The sequence below is a fragment of the Drosophila suzukii genome, chromosome 2R, assembly GCF_043229965.1.
Source record: "Drosophila suzukii chromosome 2R, CBGP_Dsuzu_IsoJpt1.0, whole genome shotgun sequence".
In the NCBI taxonomy this organism is placed as follows: domain Eukaryota; kingdom Metazoa; phylum Arthropoda; class Insecta; order Diptera; family Drosophilidae; genus Drosophila; species Drosophila suzukii.
This window is the reverse complement of record NC_092081.1, coordinates 23249076-23273108: the sequence shown is the minus strand read 5'-3', so window position 1 is coordinate 23273108 and position 24033 is coordinate 23249076. Positions and strand designations below refer to the sequence as shown.

The window sequence follows — 24033 nt, the reverse complement described above, 5'->3', positions numbered from 1 at the left end:
CGCCCCGCATCCACACCCGCCCCCGTGAGTCCCCCAGTCTCCACCCACATCCGCATCCGATGGTCAATGTCCGCGCAGTGTCAACTATTTAGTTTCCGGTTTTAACTTGCGCCATAAACCGGGCGTTATGTGTCCGCTTTTATGGCTTCTAGCGACGTCCCGGCTTCATTGTTTCTTAATAATCCGACGAGCGTCTTCGGAGTGCACACGTCCTCGCATTAAGGATGTTTATGGGCCAGACACTGTTTCCACTGGGGATGGCGGTGGGGACGAGGGTGGGGATGGGGGTGGTGACCCCGACTTCTGCCCGACCTCGAGTTGCATGTGGCATACACATACACACACCTCCGCTGCGTTGCAGTCATAAATGCGCTTAATTGGCAATTTTTGTGTAAGCGTGTTGAAATTTTTACTCCCCACCCGACTCCACCGACCCCGCCGAAAGTTGCAGTCATAAATAGGAAATATGCTGCTGGAGTGCCGGCTCCGATTCTGCGGGGCAGGGGTCTCCGCTTTTATGGGTCATGCATGAATTTGCCGGGATTTATATGCGGGCTACATGACCTGGATTCTTATGGCCCACAACCAGAACCATTCGTTGGGCTAATCAAAAGATATTTCGGCAGCCACATAACAGGAGTTGCCTCGACCGCAAATGGACATTATCTTTTTAATACTGGCAACGATTTATTTTATTATTCACAAACACTTTGGCGCTGTATTGAGATTACCCTACAAAAGGTGAACAAAAATCCTAGAAACAACACCGAATTACTTTGTAAGTCATAACAGCTATTAAGAATATCTTATTATTACTAAGTGTCACGAGCAAGAAGTATAACCGCTTTGTTTTGTTTTTGAAAATGTGTGATATAATTTCTAGAAAAGAAAAACATTTGTTTAAATGGGGCATCGTTGTCACGGTGGTCACGCTTCGAGCAAACTGTAAGTCAAGTAGCCAAAAAATCCCCAACCGCAGCGGATACCAGAGGAATGCACTACCCCGTTGTTTACTTATTTTCAGTAATTATAATTAGCCGCTAGTCAATAGGTCTGCCCTGAACTTAGATAAGACGTCTTGATCGCGATTTAATCAACTCAATAAATGAGAACGGTGCGCCTTTGGGGGCGATAAGTTCGCACCACAAATCATTCTCACAAGCGAGTCTCATATATAAGGAGCTTCATTCGCAGTCTTTCAATCAGAGTGAAAGCTACTTTTCACCGAGAACCAGTACCAGAATCAAATGTTCCTGGCCAAGACCGTAGTGTGCCTCGCCCTCCTGGCGGTGGCCAACGCCCAGTTCGACACCAACTACGCCTCCGGGCGCAGTGGCATGGTGCACCTCTTCGAGTGGAAGTGGGACGACATCGCCGCCGAGTGCGAGAACTTCCTGGGACCCAACGGCTTTGCCGGAGTGCAGGTGAGAAGGTACTGGTGATGGTCCTCAGGAAGATACTACCTTCCCCTTCCCCCTTCTAGGTCTCGCCCGTCAACGAGAATGCCGTGAAGGACAGCCGCCCCTGGTGGGAGCGGTACCAACCCATCTCCTACAAGCTGGTCACCCGCTCCGGAAACGAGGAGCAGTTCGCCAGCATGGTGCGGCGGTGCAACAACGCCGGAGTGCGCACCTACGTGGACGTGATCTTCAACCACATGGCCGCCGACGGAGGCACCTACGGAACGGGGGGCAGCACCGCCAGCCCCAGCAGCAAGAGCTACCCCGGAGTGCCCTACTCCTCGCTGGACTTCAACCCCACCTGCGCCATCACCAACTACAACGACGCCAACCAGGTGCGCAACTGCGAGCTGGTGGGTCTGCGCGACCTCAACCAGGGCAACTCCTACGTCCAGGACAAGGTGGTGGAGTTCCTGGACCACCTGATCGACCTCGGCGTGGCCGGGTTCCGCGTGGACGCCGCCAAGCACATGTGGCCAGCGGACCTGGGCGTCATCTACGGCCGGCTCAAGAACCTGAACACCGACCACGGCTTCTCCTCGGGGGCCAAGGCCTACATCGTCCAGGAGGTGATCGACATGGGCGGCGAGGCCATCAGCAAGAGCGAGTACACCGGGCTGGGCGCCATCACCGAGTTCCGCCACTCCGACTCCATCGGCAAGGTCTTCCGCGGCAAGGACCAGCTGCAGTACCTGACCAACTGGGGCACCGCCTGGGGCTTCGCCGCCTCCGACCGCTCCCTGGTCTTCGTGGACAACCACGACAACCAGCGCGGACACGGAGCCGGAGGCGCCGACGTGCTCACCTACAAGGTGCCCAAGCAGTACAAGATGGCCTCCGCCTTCATGCTGGCCCACCCCTTCGGCACGCCCCGCGTGATGTCCTCCTTCTCCTTCACGGACACGGACCAGGGACCGCCCACCACCGACGGCCACACCATCGCCTCGCCCTCCTTCAACAGCGACAACTCCTGCGGAGGCGGCTGGGTGTGTGAGCACAGGTGGCGCCAGATCTACAACATGGTGGCCTTCAGGAACGTCGTGGGCGCGGACGCCATCCAGAACTGGTGGGACAACGGCAGCAACCAGATCTCCTTCAGCCGCGGGAACAAGGGCTTCGTGGCCTTCAACAACGACAACTACGACCTGAACACCTCCCTGCAGACGGGACTCCCGAGCGGCACCTACTGCGACGTCATCTCCGGCGCCAAGAGCGGCTCCTCCTGCACCGGGAAGAGCGTCTCCGTGGGATCCGACGGACGGGCCAGTGTCTACATCGGCAGCTCCGAGGACGACGGAGTGCTGGCCATCCACGTCAACTCAAGGTTGTAAACAACTTGAGATGGCCCCGCCACTCAATTGAGATTATTAATTTTACAAAATATATACGATGCGATTATTAACACTCGATTCTTTTAAACGCGTGGGATGATAAGAAGCTTCTATAAAGGCATTCTTGGGACAATGAGTTTTACAATTTGTAGTAGCTCGCGGGAGAGTACCACTTTATTTAATTAAAAACTGTTAGGTACTTTAAGACAACTGCGGTGAAGAGGCCATCAACATGTTGAAATCTTCTCTATAATATTATTGCATATTAAAATACATTTCAATTCTTTTGTAATTAATACATATTTTCCTGTATTAAAATACTTACAAAAAGGCGTTACATATTCTGACCACTAACTAAGGCTCCCCTTAAGTTAAAAGTCCAATAAATTTCCAGTCTGATCTGAACAAAAGGTTTCAAGTTGTAGTCTCCTAAGCATTCATGACGTATTTAAAAGGCAGATGGATTTCAACAGGTTCCGTGTAAATGTGAATATTGATTGTTGACTTTGGCTGTACATAAATCACACCGAACCCCCTTGTTCCGCACCCCTTCTACGGATCCTTGGAAGGACTTGCGAACTCGTAGGCTGGTGGTGCAAATTGAAGCTGTCCGGGATGCGATGTTCATGTTCATGTTCCCGGAGAAAGGCCAAGGCACGCACCAAGTTAAGTCCGTATCCCCACACCCCTCGGCAGATTCTATTAAAATTGCCTGTCATTGCCGTTGCCGGCATCGTTATTGTCCGCTCCTTGGATCCTGGAGGACGGAGGATGAGGGCTTCCTGTTCCAGTTCCTCCTCCAAGACCTCTTTTTTCGGAATGGCAGACATGCTTAGTCCCTTGGATGGCGACGTTGTCTTCTGGCAGGACCATTATTCTTCAACAACGTGCATTATATTATCCTTTGGCTGAAGGCATTTGTATGCTGGTCCCGGGCGCGAATTGCATTTGGGATCGGGTGGTTTCGGTTGGCTCCCCTCTGATTTCTGGGTGGATTCCGGTGGAACTGGCCTTTCAGCTGTCGTCAGTGCAATTTGTATTGCCATTGCCGCCCGTCGTCGTCGGCGTCTGTAACTTGTTTTTTATTGGTTTTCTCGTTTTAAATTTCAATTTGGCGTCCTGTAAGCAAGATGTATGTACAAGGCCGGAGCGGCTACTCCTCCCTATCCCCATCCCAATCCCCTCCAGAAACGCTCTGCATTTCGAGAAGCACACATATGTTGACAGCGTCAGGTGCGCCAACGATGGGCGATTTATTTGCGTCAGTGCGCCCAGGTTGACATTTTCAAGGTGCTACTGCGACTTGTTGTCCTCCTGGCTGCTAACTGAACTGTCATTCAGACGGAGTTACCATTTCTCGTTTCAATTACACTCCGGGAAAAATGTTCCTAAAATGAAATTACTTTTCACACTTTGAAGTATTTGTTAAATTAAGTCAGCAGCTTTCTATTTTCAGCCGCCACACGCACAGTGTGCAGGCTCAATAGTAGGATCCTTCTGAATTTTGTAAGTTCTTTAAGTAAACATAATTTTAAATCATGATTAAATTCAACCATTGCTTAACAGCTTCTCATTCTTTGCCGCCACACGCACAGTATGCAAACACGCTGGCAAATTACTCACTCAAATAAAAGACAACCTGATAGTGAAATATACTTTTGGAATATGTTTTTTCCAGTGCCAGGTTATTATTCCATTAGGGGTTAGGGGGCTAGCACATTTTACACCGCATTTAACCCAAAACATGCCACTTAACGGAGGGCATTTATCAATGGGGGAGTGGGTATTTCCCCAGCCATACGTGATTCGCCGCCCGCATTATCAGCCATCAGGAAGCAACCTCATCCTTGAACTTGCCAGCCTCCCACCTCCTTGGTTTTGGTCCACCCACCTCCATGGTTTTGGTCCACCCACACACATGACACTGCACTCTGTGCGATTATCGAGCGTTTCCGTTTCCGCCACTCCACTCGTTCTGTGGCCTTAGGCCATGCCCCGAAAATTACATGCCTTTGTTTTTTATCTAATGCCAGGCGGCATTATGCCTAACCCGGGGTCTTAAGGGCACTCCCCCTTTAACCCACACTCCCTGCCTTCTTTGCGGAACGTGTTCCAGGACTCTCCTCGGAATTCAGATGCGCAATTCGATCTTTTATCAGTTGTCATCGTCGGCAAATTCACACATTCGCATGGGCATTTGTCGCTCTGCTTGATTTGTGCCACCGTAACCGAAACAGTGGGGCAAATATCGCTTGATTGCGTAGAGCACTTCAAATATTGAGCACTTGAATGTAAGACAATTTTTTGTGGGTTTGCCCACCTAATACTTTTTTCTTGTATCTGTGGGTAGAACTAAAGACTATTATAATAATTCTAACGAGATACCGTACAACTGTCGGCTTTTTTATTAAGTAAAATGAATATCCAACATTATGTTTGGAACTATTATTATAGTTGCCAAGAAATTTTTAAAGTTAGTTGGGAATTAAAGTTCTATGGGGTCAAAACCCACTGTTTCCCAGCCGATTACTCCAACTCCAGAGCCCGAGAAGCACATTGTTTCACGTGCCATTTCGCAGCTGAAATTTCAACTTTTTCAAGCACCCGGAGCAAAGAACTAAACGAATTCGCAAATCCGGAGTAGAGGCGGCAAATGTTGGACGGATGTGGGATGGATGAAGATGTGCCACTGGATGCGTGCCTAAGTGTTGTGTTGCATTTACATGGGATTGGGATTGGGATTGGGATGGCCATACGATTGTGGATGGTGGGTTGTGGGGGAGATAATGGCTGGGATATCGTATATGTTCGGTAGACGGGGGGCAACAACTGGCGCTGAGGCGTGAATTGGATACGCAGAAATCGAATGGAGGCAAGTGTGATCTGTGTGTGGGGCATATTAAGCAAAAATTAGCAACAGTTGTGGCAGCCGAGTGTCCGTGGGCTGTGGTATATGTCAAGTTAATTTAATGTAGCATGAAAAGGGAGGAGCAGGGTGGTGGTGGCGCACTGAAATGTCTCCCAGGACATCTGTGGCGCCCAAACATCATGTGTTGCCCGCCTACGTGCAATAATTTGTGCAATTACTTGGCAAATTTGTTCAACGTCCTCCTATTCCAGCGCCCAGCGACGTGCCCCGAAAAAATTCAAATAAATTATGCCCCTGGCATTCTACAATTCTATTGGCAAAATTCTTCTTTTTCCACACTTTTTTTGCGTTCCAAATTATGCATTTAGTTTACAAAAAACATGTGGAGCGTGTAGAACAAAAACTACGTGAGGGGCATAGACAAAAATTAAGAAACGCTCGAAAGCCAATGGCCCAGAAATATTGAAAGAGGACAGCTGAGGGGAAAAATCCTTGGCTCGAGTGGGGAAAATGTTGTAATTTTTCAGCTCAGCGACGTTTTTGGCTCATAAAAATGTCAAATCGTTTACATACACGTCACTTTTGTGACAACTACTTGACAGACATTAATACACTTAAGCTGCCTGGTAAGAACACGGGCATTATCCTTTGGCTTCAGCCAGCTTCCTTGGAGCATCCACAGCCACATCCACATGCACATCCTTTATCCCTTGAGCAAACGACAAGCGGATGCGATGGCGGCATGCCAACATAAATGACATAATATAATAAACCAACAGCGAGCTACGAACAAAATGAGCACATATATGGCGGCGATAGGAAAATGGGTACCGAAATTTGCTTAGACAGCAACTCGCTTGGAGGAAAATGAAAGGAAACTTCCCCCCAGATGTCAAGGGAGCCGCGCTTTTATTTTTTGTGCCCTTTTAACAAATTGCTTTTGTGCAAATTTTGTCACATCCCAAGCACAAACACCAATACAGCCCCTCCCACACCCAAGGACATAAAAATAGAGCCAGATGGGACCCCCTTCCCATATGCTTTTAACTTCATTAGTGCATTCTTCGTTTATTTTCGTCGGCTCTTTGATGTTGCAACAAACTTGAAAGAAGGATTTTCCTCTGCATATATTTATGATTTTTTTGACCATCAGTTGACCGGATAATCAGGCCATGCAATGTGGAAAATCAGTTTTTGATTTGATATCAATCGAAGTCCGCCTTACAGTGGTTGAAAAGGAGTGGAAAATGTGTTAATTCTGTAAATATTCGAGATTATTTTTATGGGCTGTCTTTTGGGAGGATTTGCGGGAGCGAATAGCCTACTTTTAGGATAAACTTATGACTATTATTGATGATGCTCTAGCTCTTTCAATTTTTAATGGCATGTTTTTAAATAATTTAGGGTCCAATCTTAATAAATCACGTTGTTGCTATCACATTAATGACTCTCCCTAATTAATCACACAACTGATTGTATCTTTAGGTTTCTCAGAATGTAAAGTCGAAATATATTTTCTCGCAATACATTTCCTTTTCCGATTTAAAAACCAAGCCAACTACATTTTAACACAGTCCCAAAGCCATCAGCGTCTGAGCAGTTCATATTCACATGTTTATATCCTTGGCCATGGTTCATTAGATTCCCTTAGACCGTGACTTGGCTTCTTTTGGCTTCATCCTGCAGCGGCCGTCATAAATTCTAAATAAATAGATTTGTCATGCATTTTTCGGTGGCCGCCACACACACAGTGCACTGTGCCCGTGCGCCTTGTGTGTTTGGCGAGGGAGATGAAGAGCTATTTACATTCTGCTGCAAGGACATGAACAGGACAGGACTTGGCCACTGCAAAGGCAATTTATCATAAATATTTGTCAGGCGACTGCAGCAAGCTTATTTTACGCTCGGACAGGCAGCGAGGACAAGAAACGGAACAGGACTACGAAATAACTTAGCTTTATTCTTAGATATCTACGATCTAGAGTTGTGAGTGGGTGGGGAATATGGTTGGGGACATCGAGACATGGCTTGTGTGCTGAGGTGGGACCATGATTTTTAGGCATTGGATTATGTGAAAGAACATATTCTAAAAATTCGATTCCTAGCGAACTTCGGTTACGAATAAATTTTTAAAATTGTATCTGACCAAGGTTCGCTTAGACTCGAAACTAAGCAATATTGTTTAGCACATAATCCGATGTCTGATGATTATCTACAAGTACTGCCATATCAGCCAGATGGCTATGACCACCCCGAGCACCAGGTCCATGGGCAAACTGAAGGTGTTCCGCCTGGCATGCTCGTTTCGCGCAATCTCGATGATCTTGTGGGTGGCCTGGAGCCACTGCTTCACCACCGCCGCCTCCGTGGCCACGAAGGAGTACTCCTCCCGCTTGGATCCCGATCCGGAACCCCCCTCCTGGTTCTTCACCAGCAGGTTGATGATCTTGTTGGCATTGGAGGAGGCCGAGTCCAGCGGCCTCTGGAGCTCCACGTGCTCCCAGTTGTAGTGCTGCCGGTAGGCCAGCCGCTTCTTTCGCACCTCCGTGCAGACGAGGCTCCGATCGAAGAGGAACACCTTGGAGCGGTACTTTTTCCGGGTGGGAAAGTGCTGGGCATCGAACTCCGTCGAACGGCGGAAGTTTCCCAGTTGCAGGAGGTCCAACTGGGGAAGGAACAAATAGGGTTTAGTTACCATTAAAAAAATGATCAGCTACCCCCAAGAAATATATTCGAACTGAATTTTAAAAATTGGCTATTAATTTGAAACTACTGATGGTTTTCTAACTTTCAAGGAAAATGTTTTTCAAATAAAGTAGACTAACGGAAAAAAAGTTTTTAGTTCAAACTTGGAAAATTACCCACCAAATCCAAATCAATGGTGAATTTCTAAAATCCACAACAACCCATATTTTAAGGTGCACTAACATTTGAAAAAATTTTTTTAATCTGTTAATAAGTTACCTCGTTGAGCTCCTCGATATTGGGTATCTCCTCGGCCTGATTGACCACATCCAGAGCACGCCTCATTCGCGTCTCCAATTTGCAAACAGCAGTTAGCACAGGCTTGCAACTAATTCCACTCTTGTAGAATTCCTGAAAGAGTTAATACTTGAACAAGAAATTCTGTACCTAAAATCCATAAGCACCTTACCGATATGAATTGCTGCAGGAGCAAAGGATATCTGGTCAGTCTTTGGATGGGCTGAACTAGGAAGCTGTCGATGCCCAGCTTGTCTTTTATTGAGGTTTGATACGACTGAAAAGGTTTTATAATAACAAAATTACTATATTTATAAAGGGATTTCAAGAGCAACTCACCTGCAACCACATTCGATGATCTTGTCGCAGTTGCATAGAGGATTTCTTGCCCATGGTGAAGCTCACATAGCAGTAAAAGTGATTTTTCTGAAAGAGAGAAGTCAGAAAGATATTTAGTATGCCGTCTTAGCCGTACTGAAATTCAGAGAACCTATGTGTCTGAGCCATGTGCTTCAGACTCACATTTGGCACATAGTTGATATAATATATACACTTTGTACCGTACAAACTCATGCGAGTTGCCTGGTGGCGAAATCATAATTCCTTGAGCATTTAAGTCACGTAACTCCGGACTTGGCAAAGCCAGAGCGAATATTTGGAATTCCCGTCGCTATCTGAAGCCAATGCCAATGCAAATGTTTTCCCAAACCGAAACTGGTGCAAACTGCAAAGAAAATTGCTTGTCTAACGATTTCCTTTCCATTTTAATTTCATTAGCCTCGCCTGGCTGCGGAATCAGAATCCAAGTTCTGCTGGAAGTTCTGCATTTAGATGATATGATAATCGCCTCTCTGCGGGGCCAGCCATAATATTTCCCTTTCCATCCGGGGGCTCTGTATTTTGCATGTCTAATGCTATTTGGGTGGACAAATGACTGCCTTAAACAATTGTCGCCTCGTCGGCGGTCGCAGAGGTGACAATACGTATATATATTTTTGCACATTGCACAATTTTCTTTGGTGGGCGTGTATTTTATTAGCATTAAATTCCTATCTGCAGTGCATTCCGTCTAATTTAGTTATTTTTTCTGGGTGGCGAGAGGGGTTTGTATATAATAGGTGTGGGCTATTTATATAATTTACACTCCTTCATATAAATCACACCGAAATGTCAGCGGGGTTAATGGGATAAGGTTTATTGATCTATATTTTAAACCCATTTCTGGTATATACAAATTATAGACATCAAAGCGATGGCGAATACGAACAGTCAAGTGCAAAACATTAGTACTGCAGTAACTCTTCTTAGAAAATTCGAAAGATTATATAAAATATCTATCTCCTTAGCTTAGCTCTTAGATACGTTATTGTAGGTCGTGTAGAACATCTACAATAATATTACAATAAGAAACCATCTGAAAACTTGGAAAACATAACAACATAAAATGGCATTAGTTTTTCTATGAGAAACCGGGAAAACACAAGTTGGCGTTAGTTTTTTGATGTATTATTATTATTCTTTTGAACACAGCTGTATAAATACGATTTATAGCCGTCAGAGGCTTCCCCATCAATATCATATTCGTTTGTTTATTTCGCAGCAAACATCTTCAACGATTCTGATCGCCAAATCGATTGCATCAATCTTAAATCCCCCTCCCCTCGAACCACTCAAATATCCATCCGATTGTGGTAAGACTTTTAATTGATTTTGCGAGTGTGGTTGTTTTGACTCGATTTGATGGTGAGAAGTCTGATCGACACGCTTGTCACTTGATGTTTTTGGCCATTTAAAGCCGATTAATAAATGAAGGCGACTCTATTTATGGACGGTTCTTCAGGCATTTGTCTGTTTTTCCAGACCAAAAACCAATTCAAAATCTCTAGTCTGACATTAATCATTAGTAGGCCTCTCCAGCCGCCAAATCTATTGATGTCAGAACTAATCGATCTGGCAATTGCTTGTGAAAAGCCTCATTAACTTGCAAACGACGACGAGTCTGAGAGGAAATTTACAAAATACTATATATTTATCAACAAATCTGTGCGCGTCTTTTGTTTATACAACATGCTGCCAAAACTGAGCAGGGAAAAGTAAAATTTTAGAAAATATGTATAAACAAATCGTAGTATTTTTATGATATATTTAGCCAAATTTTCGCTTGTCTCAAGTCCTGTGAGTCAGAAATGTTTGTTTGCAAACGAGAGAATGCAAAGTGGTTGTGGGTAAAACGAAAAAAAGGAAAAAACATAAATCAGATCCCAGGGGCTTAGCATGTCTGTCGAACATTAAGATGCCAAATCCTCAGGGTGCTCAGCAAGAACGTTACCTGCTTTGAAAACAGTTTTTCAGCTTGCTGTACTCCTTCCTTATGCTTAATTTATACTCGGGATTTCTCGGAACTTAAGAATGACATAAGAGAAGTAAAGAACAGGCCTCAGACAATTTCAGTTTCAATTTAAATTGATCATTTGCGTTGTCAACACTTAACTACAAATGGCCACATGGCCGCTCTCTAGCAGCCCAAAAAAATCATTCCGAAATGAGTACTTTAACGAGATGATTTGGGGATTTCTATAGATATACGGCAAGCCCCGAACAGCATTGTCGACTCTCCTCACGAGAACCGATGACGTCAGCTGCCGGCAAATGGAACCCCAGCCCAGGCATAAAAATACAAAACAAAATAAGTCTGTTTGCCCTAACAATTTCCAACTGATTTTCGTAACTGAGTGCGAGCTTTTTGCCTGTTTGCCGATTTAATTATTATGGCGTTCCGCTGATTAGTTCAATCTTATCAGGGGACTTCACTAAGCCACCCCATTCGTCATTCTGCAGGGATCTGGGATAAGTATTTCATGTGAAAATCATTTAGTTTGTTTGCTCACTGGAATATGAATGAATTTGGTGACACACTTGTTAAGAGGTGTGAGTAAATTATATTACAGAAAATTAAATAATAAAAACAATAAGCGATTGAAATTCTGACAGAGTTTGCATAACCCACTGGAAGCTTCATTTGCATTAAAACACGAGTCTCGGGCTTGAAGTTATAAAAATAAAAACCTCAACAAAGCAAAAGGTAATAAAGAAACAAGACGCCAATCGCAGGTGTCAAGTTAAAAAAGACTTATCAACTCTGCTATGTGTAAATATTTGAGGTTGAAATTAGGCACTTCAAGTGCTTGAGGAAGACAAAAGAATTTTGATAGATGAGGTGTCGGAACCCGTCCAACGGCTACTTGGCTAATGGAGTCAGCCCACGCGGGCCCCTCCTTATAAGTACACCCCTCCACTCACCTCGAAATGTGCGGCAAACTCATCGAATAGACCTTTGAGATCCCGCTGATTTCGCAGCATTAGCGGTAGTATTTCCTGCTCGTGAAGTTCCAGAATCTCCTCCACATTTCCCAGTAGCATTTTCTGCTTGATCTCGCCACTTAGTCCTTCTGGAAGATCCTCTACATCCTTTAGATTTCCGTAGTTCACCATTCCCTTCTTCAGGTTATTCACATAGTTAACCTCCGTTTGGATGAGCTCGTCGATTATAAAACTGATCTTCTTGGAGGCATAGATTTCAGTTTGATCGCAGGGAAACAGATTCTCCAGAGACAGGGTGTCCTCGTCCTCGTGGCTGAGATAAATTGGGGTGATGGGTCAACAGTTAGTTACCGAATCAATTACCGATTAACTGCTAATACGGATGAGTAGGTATGACTTTTGTACTTACTACTCATCGCCCAGGGTCTCGAAGCTGAGCGTGTGCGAAGGGAAAGAGTGGAAGCCATTGTGTGTTCGGTGTGTTGGGGATGGGTTTGCTGCAGTTGTTGAACAGGTGTTGATGGAACCCAATGAGATGCCGCTGGAAACAGAACAGTAACAAAAAACACGAGAACACAAGCCGTGAATGAGGAACACTTGAAAATGTGGTGGGTGTATAACAGAGAAATATGAAAATACAACACGAAATATAAACCTTTGGGATCTCTAATAATTGGTTATCAATCTCATGGAGTTTCAAGCGTAGTCAGATTTTATTTTCAGTTTTGGTGGCGAAATACTTTGGTGGCACTTAAAAATAGAAAACGACTAATAAATTTAAAGATAATGCTAATCGACTGTAATGCATAAAGAAAACCGCAAATTTTAAGTGCAAACCTAAGTACAATGTAGAGAACATGAACTTTATAGCAAATGGGGACCCCATTTGTGATTTAGATAGCCCACTTCCTTTGTAAAGCTCTTAAATACATGCAATCGCTAACAACTTCCTTTCTGCACTAAAACCCCCAACTTTTTTGATAAAAATACTTTGCTTATCTGTGATCAGTCGTGCGAATTAACTTGGTAACGTGTTTATAATGCCTGTCATGAACTTAGCCACTCCCGACAGCAATTACCGTGAAAAGGCTTAAAAATAACCCGGGCGTATACGTTATCTTATCACGTATACGCACAGTGAGGGGTGTAAGGCAAGCCAAAGGTCGGACATTCAATAATGGACACTAAATTCGATGGAAAAACAGCAAACATCTGTCAGATGGCGAGGCACGTTCAAACAAACATGGGTAAACAGAGGGTTAAGGGGCTTAGAGGGTTCAGCCCTACCTATCGTTGTCCAGCAGACTTATTTGCTTTTCCAACTTTCCGTTGGCCGATGTGGGGGATTTGGGCGGAGTGGTTGCAGTGGGTGAACTGGGGGTAAGGCTCTCTACTATCGGGCATTCCTTCGCGAGGGCTTTGTCGACCACATCGATCGACTTGCCATTATCGACTCTGTCGTCGAGTATATGCAAATAAACGTTGAAAACTTGCACTAGGAAAATCACAAGACATGTCAGCGCCACCGAAATCACATCGAACCAATTAATGGTGAATATGGTTAGCTCCATAATGCTTTGTTTCGTTTTTTCACAGCTTTCTATAGACTCAACCACCGCCAAATTCGACGCATATCGATGGCAAAACCCCCACTTTATAAGGCCGACAATATATTCTCCGATAGCGATCCACTGCGAATCAAACGCGAAACTCGACTGAGCAAAATCGCCACTGAGAGCATTTGCAAGGTCTGAAAAGCTCGAAAGCTCCTCCGATCGTTCTCTTTTTTATTCCAAATCTCTTCGATATATCAAAAGCTATATCTGACCACGCGCCCAATGTTTTGTTTGTAAACATCAAAAACCATTTGAAACTGTGAAAAACGATTCGATGTCTGGCATTGGAATAGAATTCAACAAAGTCTGTAACACTTTTGCTTTCATCAGGCAACAGTTCCACTTAATCGTTTATGATCTAATATTTGCATACCAATTAGGTGGCTTTTGGCTAATGGCCGGGCAATAACTGTTATTATGGAACCACTACCTATAATCATGGATTCGATTTTGCCTTGAACTTTTGGGGCAAACAAACTGGTTGGTTATGGTTTATCGGGCCTTTGGACCTCTCCCAATTGAGTTATAATTCAGAAACCGAATAGTTATTCGGCAGCATATCAAGTTTCCTTCCTTAACGTCTAATCGTATGGTTAATAAATTTTAAAGTGATGATCTCATGGAGATCACCGGAAAAGTGTCATTTGCATTTGTGAATTTCACCATTTAAATTGTTCACATTTTATTATTCTCTTTAATTGATTCTTTTTTAGACAATCACCCTCCCTCCACTTAAAATCAAAAGAATTCCCTGATGATGCTATAAAAACAATGAAAATTATAAATAAACATCGAGCGTTTCTGGGCGCGATTGATGGGCTGCAAGCCGAATGATCAGCAGGCGAACAACAATAATTGCATATATTTATTTATATGCGCCATTTGTTTATTTTTATACATTTTCTTAGTGATGTCACAGGCGGCTGCAGTGCCAGTCAGAAACAAGTTGATACGCTGTTTTCAGTATTGCGTGTCGTATCATTAACAATATTAAGAGTGATGAGGTGGAATGGATGGCTGGATGGTGGGTATGTTGGTGGGTGGTCGGGATCTCGGGCAGGGGATCCCAAACAGCTGCCTCACGTCTGCTTCTCATGACAACGCCGATGGCGTGCGACCTTTTCATGATAGATTCATTTGTTTTGACGTCTGCGAAGCGTGTGATTCCGCTGGCGGAAGGTGGAAGGAAGTGTCTGATTTTCCTAAAATATTGTGCACAAATATTTCCTCCATGAATAACTGTGGGAATACAAAATAAAATCGGATTCATGTCATCTATTTTCTGATGACCTGCGGAATAAATCAAAAATTCCTACACACCTTAAACTATTTTATTTTCTTGAACATTTTTTTGCAATTTGTAATAGGTTTTAAAATTTGTAATATTTTAGTTCATTTAATTTTAGATGACCTAAATGAATAGACACTTTAAAAAATAGCCATTTGCAATACAGCTTTATATTTTCACTTTTGATAACCTTTAAAAATATTTTTTGCAGTTGATATTTTCAAAAACAGTTTATGACAAATCACAGTTCTTAAATATTTACTCAATTTATTTAAAACGTCTTTTTTAGCCAATATTTACACAAAACAAAAAGCTTATAAAGCTAGGCACGGTAGTACATGCGATCAACGAATTCCAATTTGTGACAACAATTAAACAGGAATATATACAACTTAATTAGCCAACTATGCTTATAATTCAATATTTGGTTATTTAGCTTTAAGATCGAAAGAATTTTGCTTCCGATCTCCTTTTGCCACATACAATGAGCAGGAATTTTAAACAATTTCCAATATTGACTCGGCTCGGCTTAGTGGCCCTTCAAAATTGGCCGCCTTATACAGATCCAGATAGGATTGACAATAGGTTCATCCCTATTTATCTATCCAGAACTGCCGATTTCCCATAACCGGACATGGATCCTTTCCATTTCTCACTTAGGAGGCCGCATACCAAGTTGTTCTATTGCTGATCGTCTCTTCGTCTGCCTTTGGCATTATCCAGATGTTACCGATTCCGCTATCTGAACTAAAGCGATTGGAGTCGCGATAGAGCGAAAAACTGGGGGCCTTGCGATGCAGGTGATCATTCTCCCGGGAGTAGCGCTCCTGCAGCTTCTGGCGCTCCTCGTTCGCAAAGTTATTGATCATATCCCGGATTAAGTCCAACCAGGCGGAGATCTGCACCGGATCCGCGCTGAACTCACACTCCTGCTGCTTCCTGCGCTCGTAGTAAAGCGTGAAGGACTTGGTCTTGGCCGAGATCCCTATGTGCTCGCAGGGATAACGGCCGTGGAAGATCAGGTTCTTGCCCTTGATCTCCGTATAGATGATGCACTTGTCGAAAATAAAGACCTTGGCTCGGTAGCTGCGCTTTAGCTTGTGATCGAGCACCTGGAACTCGTTCACCTTGCGGAATTTGCCCTGGTAGTAGACATTGAACTGTGGCGGGGATAGAGGAGTTCAGAAATCGGATGAGGTAAGCTCTATTAGTAACACCCACCTCATGACAGTCCACTATGTCATTGATGATCTCCGATTCGTTGGTGGTGGTCAGCAGGGATCGCAGGCGCTTCTCCAGTCGACAGCAGGACTCAATTAGGGGCTTCATTACTATATCACGGTTCTTGAAGAAGGTCTAGGGGTGTATTCGGCAAATCATTAGTTTACTGGATGGGTTTTCTCTCAAGATTTGACTCACATTTATGAACTGCGTCAGGAGCAAAGGATACCGGGCCATGCGCTGAATGGGCTGGACCAGGAAGCTATTTATACCCAACTTATCATCGCGTTCTAGGCGAATACTCTGGAAAATAAGAAAAAATTTAATAATTTAATTAAATGCGGTTTTAAAAATAGTATTTAACAAAAAATACATTTATATCACAAACAGCTGAAATACATAAATATTTCTGAACTTACAGTAAAGTAATTTTTGTAGAGATCGCACAGTTTAAGGGACTTTTGCTTGTTCATTGTGAATATAACATATCCATAGAAGCAGTTTTGCTAGGGAATAGAAATGTTAATCATTTTAAGACTATTTTTTCGCAGTTTATATAACTCACATCTAGGAACTGCAGGAACTCATCGAACAATCGCTTTAGATCGCGTCTATTGCGCTGCAGCATGGGCAGGAACTCATCCCGATGGAACTCGGCTATCTGCTCGATGTTGCCGAACAGATCGTACTTCTTGCCCCGAAGACCCAGGGGCAGATCCTTGCGCTGGAAGATGTTGCCGTAGTTCTCGATGCCCGTGAACAGGTTGTTCACGTAGGCCTCCTCCGTCTTGATCAGCTCCTCCAGAATAGGGTGCACGCACTTGTCGCTCTTGTCCCGCAGCTCGATCTCAACCTCTTCCTCTCTGGAAATAAGATATTAGAGAAGTATTAGCAAAAGATGATCCCAAAATATATATACCTATTTGAAACTGAACTTGACCGAATCTTTACCAAATACCAAATACCTATACCAAATCAATTTTCCTCTATGAACTATTGATACTCACTCATCTTTTGGCTGGTAGACCGAGTGAAACTTGCCCACCACATGCTCGTTGGTGGTCCCAATGATTTCAGTCTTTCGTCTCGGCGTAGAACGATAGTTTCTGGAGAGGAAGAGAGATTATTAAGCTCATTAAATAAAATACTTGTTATCTTAAGCTAAATGAAAATAGCACGCGAGACAATAACAAAAACAAGTGCAGCGGTGATAACTATTTAGATAAACCCCCACGTCGGTTGAGTCAGCAAAAGGAGAAGGTCTGAAGATAAGACCAGTGGCAACCTTTAAGCAGCTAAAAACAAGAATAGATAATGTCAGCAGGGCGTACATGATTGCCGGTGGGGAGTGAGTCATACAGCACCCATAAGTCGGGGATCTCATTTTGGAGATATCATTTCGGGGAATTCATTTCAGGAGTTCAATCCGGAAAATCGTCGGTTCGCTCGGTTTCCACTGGAAGGTTTTTCTTGTGTGGCTCGAAGATTTGCATGGACTCCTCGATGGACATGGCCACCCAGGTTACCACCTTTAGAATGAAATCCATTTGGGAGATGATAAACCAGGATATCATGATGAGGAGACCCATGGCCAAGGCGGTCACCACGAAGCCCGTTACCTGGAGAGGGACTTGGCAAGTTGCATTTAGTCAGAAAAGATTGGAGAAAGAGGAGGAGGCACTCTCTACAGACCCCGGCCACGCAGCCTTCCACAGCCTGGATGTTGATCGAAGATGCCGAAGGCCGCCAGTGAAAAGAAGTGCTTTCTTCTTGGTGGGACTCGCTCTCCGGCTCCTTGTTATCGCGCTTCCCCTTCCTCAGGACCTCAGCCGTATCATAGTCTATATGTCGAGTAGTAAATTTCCTTGGTCTAGACTCCACAACCCTTGGCGCCTCGTCTTCCGAGGAGTAACCCTCGCGATCCAGGGAACGCGTTCGGCGAGTCCTATCCTCTCTGGTGGAAGAATAAGAGCTGGAGGGAAATTCACTGCTGGCAGAGCGGATGAGAGATGGTTGGGATCTGGGGGCACTGGCCGTACTCTCGGCACTCGTAGCCTCCGTCTGGGAATCGGTTTCGGCAGCATGTTTCTTCGCCGGCACCGCTGGTGGAATCTTCTTCCTCTTCCGCGGCGGCAGGGGATCATCCTTGGTGTCCGTGCCCTTGGATACCCCCACTGGAGTGGTATATACTATAGAGCGGTGCTCCCGCTCCTGCAGAGCCTCTTCGGAGACTTCGTGGCCGACATCTTCTGCAGAATTCGTCTGCGAGTGATTCTGCTCCTCGTCCTTTTCGCGGTCATCCATGATCGAGCTGCAACTGCTTCAGGGCACCCGATTTCCATTCACTCATTTTACAATTTTTGGCATAGTTCTCAAAACTAGAATACTCAACCAAATGCCTGCTTGCTATCTTTTAAGTTTTGGAATTTTCTCTGTCAAACCGGTTAGCCAAAAGTGCTCCAAAACTCAATTAACACTATGCCAATTAAGTTTCGACTGTGCGAGTGCTGTGAATAGTTGGGTTTTTATGGGTAAACTCACATCATTTGATTTTTCGACACCGAAAAGGAAGCTAAGCGACCGCGAAATCTAGTTAATCAAGCTTGGAGGAAGGCCAGCCTTGGGAAAGGAACCTCTTCAGAAGTCTTGTCAAAATCTGCTTTAGGAGCATTTCCCTGATATGCAGTTAAGAGTGGTATTCACTTGAAATTCAATTAAAGACTAGTATTCATTCACTTGTCAGCTTATCTATTAAACAAATATAAAGGTTACTAATATGAGAAAGCGGCTCTAAGGTAAAGTCTACTATACAGAATTATTATTGGTACCAGACAAACAACCATTACTAGAGTACACTATATAACTAAACTATCCAATTTTAACTAAATCAACGCACAACAAAATACACTCTAATGAGACTACAAGGTTTTATTTTTTTCTTATCACTATGTAAGGTAAAAATAAACAGAAAATATCAAAGGTTCTCTGTTAATAATTGTAAAGCCTTATTCAATCGAAAACGCACCAATAAAAATGTAGATAATCTGTATACCTTATAAAGGGTATAACCAACACTTTTTCCATAACACCCACACATACGAGTATATGAATAAAAGGGAATTTCAGACACCGCTGCACCTGTTAGTTTTTCCGCAATCTAAAGTCCTTGTAAATCCCCCATTTTGATAAGGCTTATCAATGTACAAATATTTACCTGGGGAAATCGTTGCGCATCTTGAGCGGCAATGTGCGTCTGTCCTTGGATTGATCTGCGCTAATGGATCGCTGCACCTGCTGCTGGGTCTTCGGGTCCTCCTCCTCCTGACCTGTACTGGGTATGACCTCCGAGGTGGTATCTTCTGGTACGTATTCCTCGGTGGGCGTGGCATGGGGATCCGTTTCGAAGTCGGATATCTGATCCACTTCGTCCTCGGATCGCACTTCGTGGATGCTTGCGCTTTGGATACTGGGTATAGAGCTGCTGCGACTGCTTCCCAGACCTGGGAGGCGGATGCGACGCGGGGGCGTGGCTGGCGGAGTGCGTTGATCACCGGAGTAATCCTCGAAAGATGGGTGACGACGGTTCTCCAGCAGTTTGAGACTGTGCCGCTCCTGCTTCATGAAGCAGACGGTGGTTTTCAGGGTTTCAAAGCGGTGCACCTTCTGGCGGACATCCAGCAGAGCGGGATCGGGGGTGGGGGGTGTCGTGGGAGAGTCACCTGGCGTGGTGACCTCCACTCCTTCCCCGCCGCCACCGTTTTCCCCCGCCACCTCGTGCATCTTGAGCAGAGAGCGTCGGTTGAAGGCGCTCTCCGTGTCGGAGTTCACGGAGTACGAGAGCTGGAACGAGCTGGAGCTGCTGCTGGGTGGAGAACCTCCGTCGACCGCCTCCGGCTGGCTACTGACGAGCGTGCTCGAGTGGCGCTCCTGCTCCGCCGCCTGCTGGCTGATCCGGCGGCGCGAGTTGCGCTTGTTGAAGTTGCGGTTGCTGAGATTGCGCTCCCGCCGGAAGGGCAGCGGACTGAGATCTTCGTCGGCCATTTTGGGTACCGGGTGTTCGCCTCCCGATAAACCTTATCTACCGAGTGGGTGCTACTCTCTTTCTCCGGTTTTCCTGGTCTCTCGGGGGCTTTTCACTTCGGCATTATCATTGGGGTATTCTCTCCCAGCGAATTTTGCTTCTCCGCTCCAGTTGAATTAAATATTTACGACCAGCTATTTACTTTCGGGTTTTTGTCACCGCCAAGTGTATATAATGTTTATCTTATTTTGAATTTTTCGGTTTTTTGGTTTCAGCTGTTTTGCGTTAAAAACACGTATTCGAATCTCTCCGCTTGTGTTGGCGTCAACTGTTGCGCTTTTTGCCTCGCTTTTGATTCTTTTCGTCGCTTTATTGCGCTGCAAAACAGAAATTTGTAATTAAAGCGATTCGTATCGTCAAAGCTCTATAAATAAAGTATTAAGTCGAGTTTGTACAGCTAATTAGACATGTATGGGGGCAAAATGCTGACGGAAAGCGAATGCAAATTTTGACAAGGGACTTAAATCATTATCGACTAGGAAATCCGGAGTGGAACCTTGAAACAATATAATATTGTATCGGTTATAGTTATCAGTGAGAAGAAAATATTAATACCAGTTTTATATTTGATAACTAAATCCCAAACATTTTTTGAACTATTTTGGTAATATCATTTTTGAACAAAAACAATTATGTTTTATATAACCCCACACAAGTTTTTAGATGGGCAAACATTCTTTGAATTAAGATCCCAGTCCCTCTTCCACTCTATGCAGATGCTCAAATATTTGCATAGAACTTAACTATGAGATAGAAAAGATTTATTTTTGTGACAAATGACGTCAAGTTGTCGGAGGTTCGTGACAGAAGGAGAGAGCCAATATAGGACTGTCTTGTGTGGGAAAGGGAGGCATTCATTCTGTGTGTAGTTAATTATGTGTGACGTTTGGATTGTGTTTTCAGCTTTTTTATTTAAGCAAAAACAAGTACAAAGCACTCGAAACCGCAAATGAGGCACGACAAAAAGCAAATCAAGAGTGAACGGCTCGAAAGCTTGAAAAAGAGGAGGAAGTACGAAGTTCCCCGAACAAAAGAAAGTAGAAAAAGTCGCAGAAATGCAACATTTCGATTCCGGAATAGCTCCGCATTTGAATGTGCCCATATCAAAAGCAATTTCTTGTTGTAAAAAATGTAGTACCTACTTTGTAGCGTTAAAAAGAATATGTTTTCAACAATTCCCACGATACTACACATTAGGGATCCTTAAAAAATAAAGAAATCCATCGTTGTAACTCAGGATCCTTTATATTTATTTAAAAAAACATTAATCGTGGAAATTATTGCCTTGCTTTGTATCCAGGTTTATCATTAAACAGAGATCAATAAAGCCAAAAGAGCGTATTTATGACCTAGTTAGATAAGTTCTAACCCCCCAATGGATTTGCTTTCGCGGAGGTATTCCCAATTCCTGATGGTTTTTATCTTATCGGGGTCATATATTGTGTAGTGGCTATAAAATTGTTCTATTGTTGCAATTGGCAAGTGCAGTTTCCCTAAAAGGGTTTTTCCATATGCCAGAAAAAGAACCTTGTTAACTTAAGTGCTGATTACATTACGTGACCCTGACTCCATATTTTGGCTATTTAGATAACGGATTAATCTGCTTATGGAACCCCAAGCTTCTTGGGGGATTTTTCAATCGTTATTAATAGACCGCAAACTGGTTATAGCCACCTAATTGGCCATTTAGCGTCGTCACATGCAAGTTCCATTGTGTTTAACTTGGACTACCTTTTACTCCCCTGCAACAAAGGGTATATTGTTTTGGTGATAATCTAGAATATACCATACATCCTGTACAAAATATTTCGAGATCAGTGAAGCGTGGGGACTGGGAATTTTCATTTGAATCATTTACAATCGTTCACTGTCGATCGTTGTGTGATTCATACTTGTTATCATTCCCCATTCCACCCACTCCTTATCGCGATTTATAACATTTGAATGGGTTTTAAAGCCACTTCTAGGTATTTTCGGCGCACATTGTAAAACTCCGGCAATCAGAAAGGGGAACTTTTCGATGTGCCATCGAATCTAATCGATGGAGGATAGGTAAACAAATAGATATTGTTAGGAAACCTTGAATTAGAGGCGCACTTGCGCACTCGGATGATACGTTTTTCGCCCATTAGCAAAGTCTGCTAGCAAAATAGAGTTTCTATCGCCGTGTTACTGTTTAGTCAGCCGATTACAAAGATAAAGGCAAACAGAATAATGGCTTAAAGTGGGAAAACCGCTCGTTACTGGCACGACTCAGTACGACTGTACATACAGACCAAAACAGCTTTACAGCCGAACTGATTCCAGAGAATTGTCACATTTATTCGTTCATTTGCCAAATTAAAATTAGAGTTTGATTTTCAGGTTTCGCACAGTTCATAATTTGTGGGCACGTGTTAATGAGACAGTTTTGTAAGCGCGTGCAGACGTTTATATATTTATTTCTTCACTACCTGGCACTTGAGTCACTTGCCAATTTTGGCACTTACATTGTTGGCTTTTATCGGTTTTGGCTCGGTTTAAGGTCACGGTGCACGCTGCGTATACGCAATGCTTTGGGGTATATGGTTCTTTATGAAGCGATCGTGGAAACGAGGAATTTTTACCGACGGGCGGTACGTTCGCTCACCTGCGCATTTGAATTCGCACTGAGGTGGAGTGGAGCTGAATAATTCGCAGTGCAGCAAGTGCGAGAATTATCGCCTCTCCCGATCTGCGAGCTCTCTCCGACTATATCTACATCGCTCTTTTTATATCTTTTTGCTCCCGCCGTCTGGCTTGCTTTTAACTGTTCGCCCGCCGAGTTAGGTTTAATTTCTTATATACGCTCGCTTTTTTCGTACTATTCAGATTGCTCTCTCGGGCTTATAAGCCATAGCGGTTCCGTTCTGTGCCGCATTTTCCACAGCAAATTATTGTCATAATTCCGACTCTCATTCTTCGCAGTGCCTTTTATTTCTGGAGTGCCATTGCAGGCGGCATAAATTCTTAATTAGTCTAGGCTACACGGAAAATAATTTTATTAGCTTAATAAAATTTTAAATTATTTTGAAGTCTAATTTACTTATATCTTATATCTTATATACTTGTTTAGCCCATCTTTTGAAAACGGAACAAAGTATAGATATATTGGTATTTTTAATATTTCAACCTAATAATGGATATAAAATAATTACATTTTAAATGGCATTTAAGGTCTACGATTATTTTTTCTGTGCATTAAAATTTTTGGTCTCCGCCAACAAGAATAGAAAAGGAATGCGGAGAAAATTCCCCTACAACCAGGCAGTCTGGCAGAACAACTTCAAAATCGAAAACGAACCGAATATTTTCCAGACTAACGTGTAGTGTGCCAAATAAACTTCGGACCTTTCAATCCCAGGAAAACTGCGGGTGAGTTCGCAGTGACTTGTCATATATTTTTCACCTGTTCTACTCGATTATGCACTCGTCAGCGTGTTTGAAATGTCTGCCTTATCGGCAGTGATTGCCATATCTTATCAAATGGGGTCTACAATCGAAACCTCCAACAGAAAATATAGAGCTGAATACACGCCGTCGCATTAAAGGCCACAAATCGGTCATTTTCTGTGGATTTTCGCTTGATTCTCCAAGAACTCTGGGCTCAGTTTTCTGGGGCTTTTCGTTTTGGTTACTTTTGCACAGTTTTGCGCTTATCTTTGCACATTTTCGAACGTACTCCGCCCCGCCAACACAAGAAGTGGCCAAATCGCATGGAATTCTTCCCTCCAGCTGTGGGAGTCCCATGGTATTGCAAACTGGTGAAATCGATTGCGTTTTATTGTGTTTATTTGGGTAGGACACAAGATTAGGAGTGGTAATACCTGGAAATTGTGGGAGTCC

At 43.9% G+C, this 24033-nt stretch overlaps 4 protein-coding genes and 1 long non-coding RNA gene across 7 annotated transcripts; 2 read left to right on the top strand and 3 right to left on the bottom strand.

Moving 5' to 3' along the window:
• The first annotated feature begins 1198 nt into the window (after window positions 1–1198).
• On the top strand, window positions 1199–2862 carry LOC108018488 (alpha-amylase A). Its single transcript, XM_017086047.4, has 2 exons — window positions 1199–1424; window positions 1484–2862. Exons 1-2 carry the CDS (start codon window positions 1248–1250, stop codon window positions 2789–2791), a joined length of 1485 nt encoding a protein of 494 aa, XP_016941536.2. The 5' UTR covers window positions 1199–1247; the 3' UTR covers window positions 2792–2862.
• Window positions 2863–7600: 4738 nt separating this feature from the next.
• On the bottom strand, window positions 7601–13686 carry LOC108010303 (kalirin). Of its 2 annotated transcripts, XM_017075185.4 has the most exons (7): window positions 13251–13685; window positions 12373–12504; window positions 11943–12276; window positions 8982–9068; window positions 8815–8919; window positions 8625–8756; window positions 7601–8325 (listed from the first exon to the last, which is right to left on the bottom strand). In XM_017075185.4, exons 1-7 carry the CDS (start codon window positions 13532–13534, stop codon window positions 7873–7875), a joined length of 1527 nt encoding a protein of 508 aa, XP_016930674.2. In that variant the 5' UTR covers window positions 13535–13685; the 3' UTR covers window positions 7601–7872. The 2 variants fall into 2 exon arrangements, with proteins under 2 accessions (XP_016930674.2, XP_016930675.2); XM_017075186.4 differs by lacking the exon at window positions 12373–12504 and having other exon boundaries at window positions 13251–13686.
• Window positions 13687–13778: 92 nt separating this feature from the next.
• On the top strand, window positions 13779–14905 carry LOC136116519 (uncharacterized). The gene is made up of 3 exons (XR_010653480.2): window positions 13779–13883; window positions 13960–14059; window positions 14293–14905. It is a non-coding gene; the product is annotated as an uncharacterized lncRNA (long non-coding RNA).
• Window positions 14906–15017: 112 nt separating this feature from the next.
• Window positions 15018–22800, bottom strand: LOC108010215 (rho guanine nucleotide exchange factor 25). 2 transcript variants are annotated; one of them, XM_017075058.4, is made up of 8 exons: window positions 22659–22800; window positions 19303–20486; window positions 17096–17194; window positions 16654–16951; window positions 16508–16594; window positions 16287–16391; window positions 16089–16223; window positions 15018–16027 (listed from the first exon to the last, which is right to left on the bottom strand). In XM_017075058.4, the coding sequence occupies exons 2-8, from the start codon at window positions 20127–20129 to the stop codon at window positions 15524–15526; spliced, it is 2055 nt and encodes a 684-aa protein (XP_016930547.2). In that variant the 5' UTR covers window positions 20130–20486; window positions 22659–22800; the 3' UTR covers window positions 15018–15523. The 2 variants fall into 2 exon arrangements, with proteins under 2 accessions (XP_016930547.2, XP_070850787.1); XM_070994686.1 differs by lacking the exons at window positions 19303–20486; window positions 22659–22800 and adding an exon at window positions 17420–17445.
• LOC108010216 (uncharacterized) lies at window positions 17096–19279 on the bottom strand. The gene is made up of 3 exons (XM_017075059.4): window positions 17781–19279; window positions 17420–17707; window positions 17096–17194 (listed from the first exon to the last, which is right to left on the bottom strand). Exons 1-2 carry the CDS (start codon window positions 18390–18392, stop codon window positions 17510–17512), a joined length of 810 nt encoding a protein of 269 aa, XP_016930548.2. The 5' UTR covers window positions 18393–19279; the 3' UTR covers window positions 17096–17194; window positions 17420–17509.
• Window positions 22801–24033: the final 1233 nt, after the last annotated feature.

Excerpts from the sequence above, each read along its gene's own strand:
- LOC108010216 (XM_017075059.4), bottom strand. The coding sequence starts at position 18,392 with ATGGATGACCGCGAAAAGGACGAGGAGCAGAATCACTCGCAGACGAAT. Across the intron at positions 17,708-17,780 it reads TGGAAGGCTGCGTGGCCGGG|GTAACGGGCTTCGTGGTGAC; the intron begins GTCTGTAGAGAG and ends GTCCCTCTCCAG.
- LOC108010215 (XM_017075058.4), bottom strand. The coding sequence starts at position 20,129 with ATGGCCGACGAAGATCTCAGTCCGCTGCCCTTCCGGCGGGAGCGCAAT. Across the intron at positions 17,195-19,302 it reads ATGCGCAACGATTTCCCCAG|AAACTATCGTTCTACGCCGA; the intron begins GTAAATATTTGT and ends CTTCCTCTCCAG. Across the intron at positions 16,595-16,653 it reads AGTTCCTGCAGTTCCTAGAT|CAAAACTGCTTCTATGGATA; the intron begins GTGAGTTATATA and ends TCTATTCCCTAG.
- LOC108010303 (XM_017075185.4), bottom strand. The coding sequence starts at position 13,534 with ATGGAGCTAACCATATTCACCATTAATTGGTTCGATGTGATTTCGGTG. Across the intron at positions 8,757-8,814 it reads TCCTGCAGCAATTCATATCG|GAATTCTACAAGAGTGGAAT; the intron begins GTAAGGTGCTTA and ends TAACTCTTTCAG. Across the intron at positions 8,326-8,624 it reads ATATCGAGGAGCTCAACGAG|TTGGACCTCCTGCAACTGGG; the intron begins GTAACTTATTAA and ends TTCCTTCCCCAG.
- LOC108018488 (XM_017086047.4), top strand. The coding sequence starts at position 1,248 with ATGTTCCTGGCCAAGACCGTAGTGTGCCTCGCCCTCCTGGCGGTGGCC. Across the intron at positions 1,425-1,483 it reads ACGGCTTTGCCGGAGTGCAG|GTCTCGCCCGTCAACGAGAA; the intron begins GTGAGAAGGTAC and ends TCCCCCTTCTAG.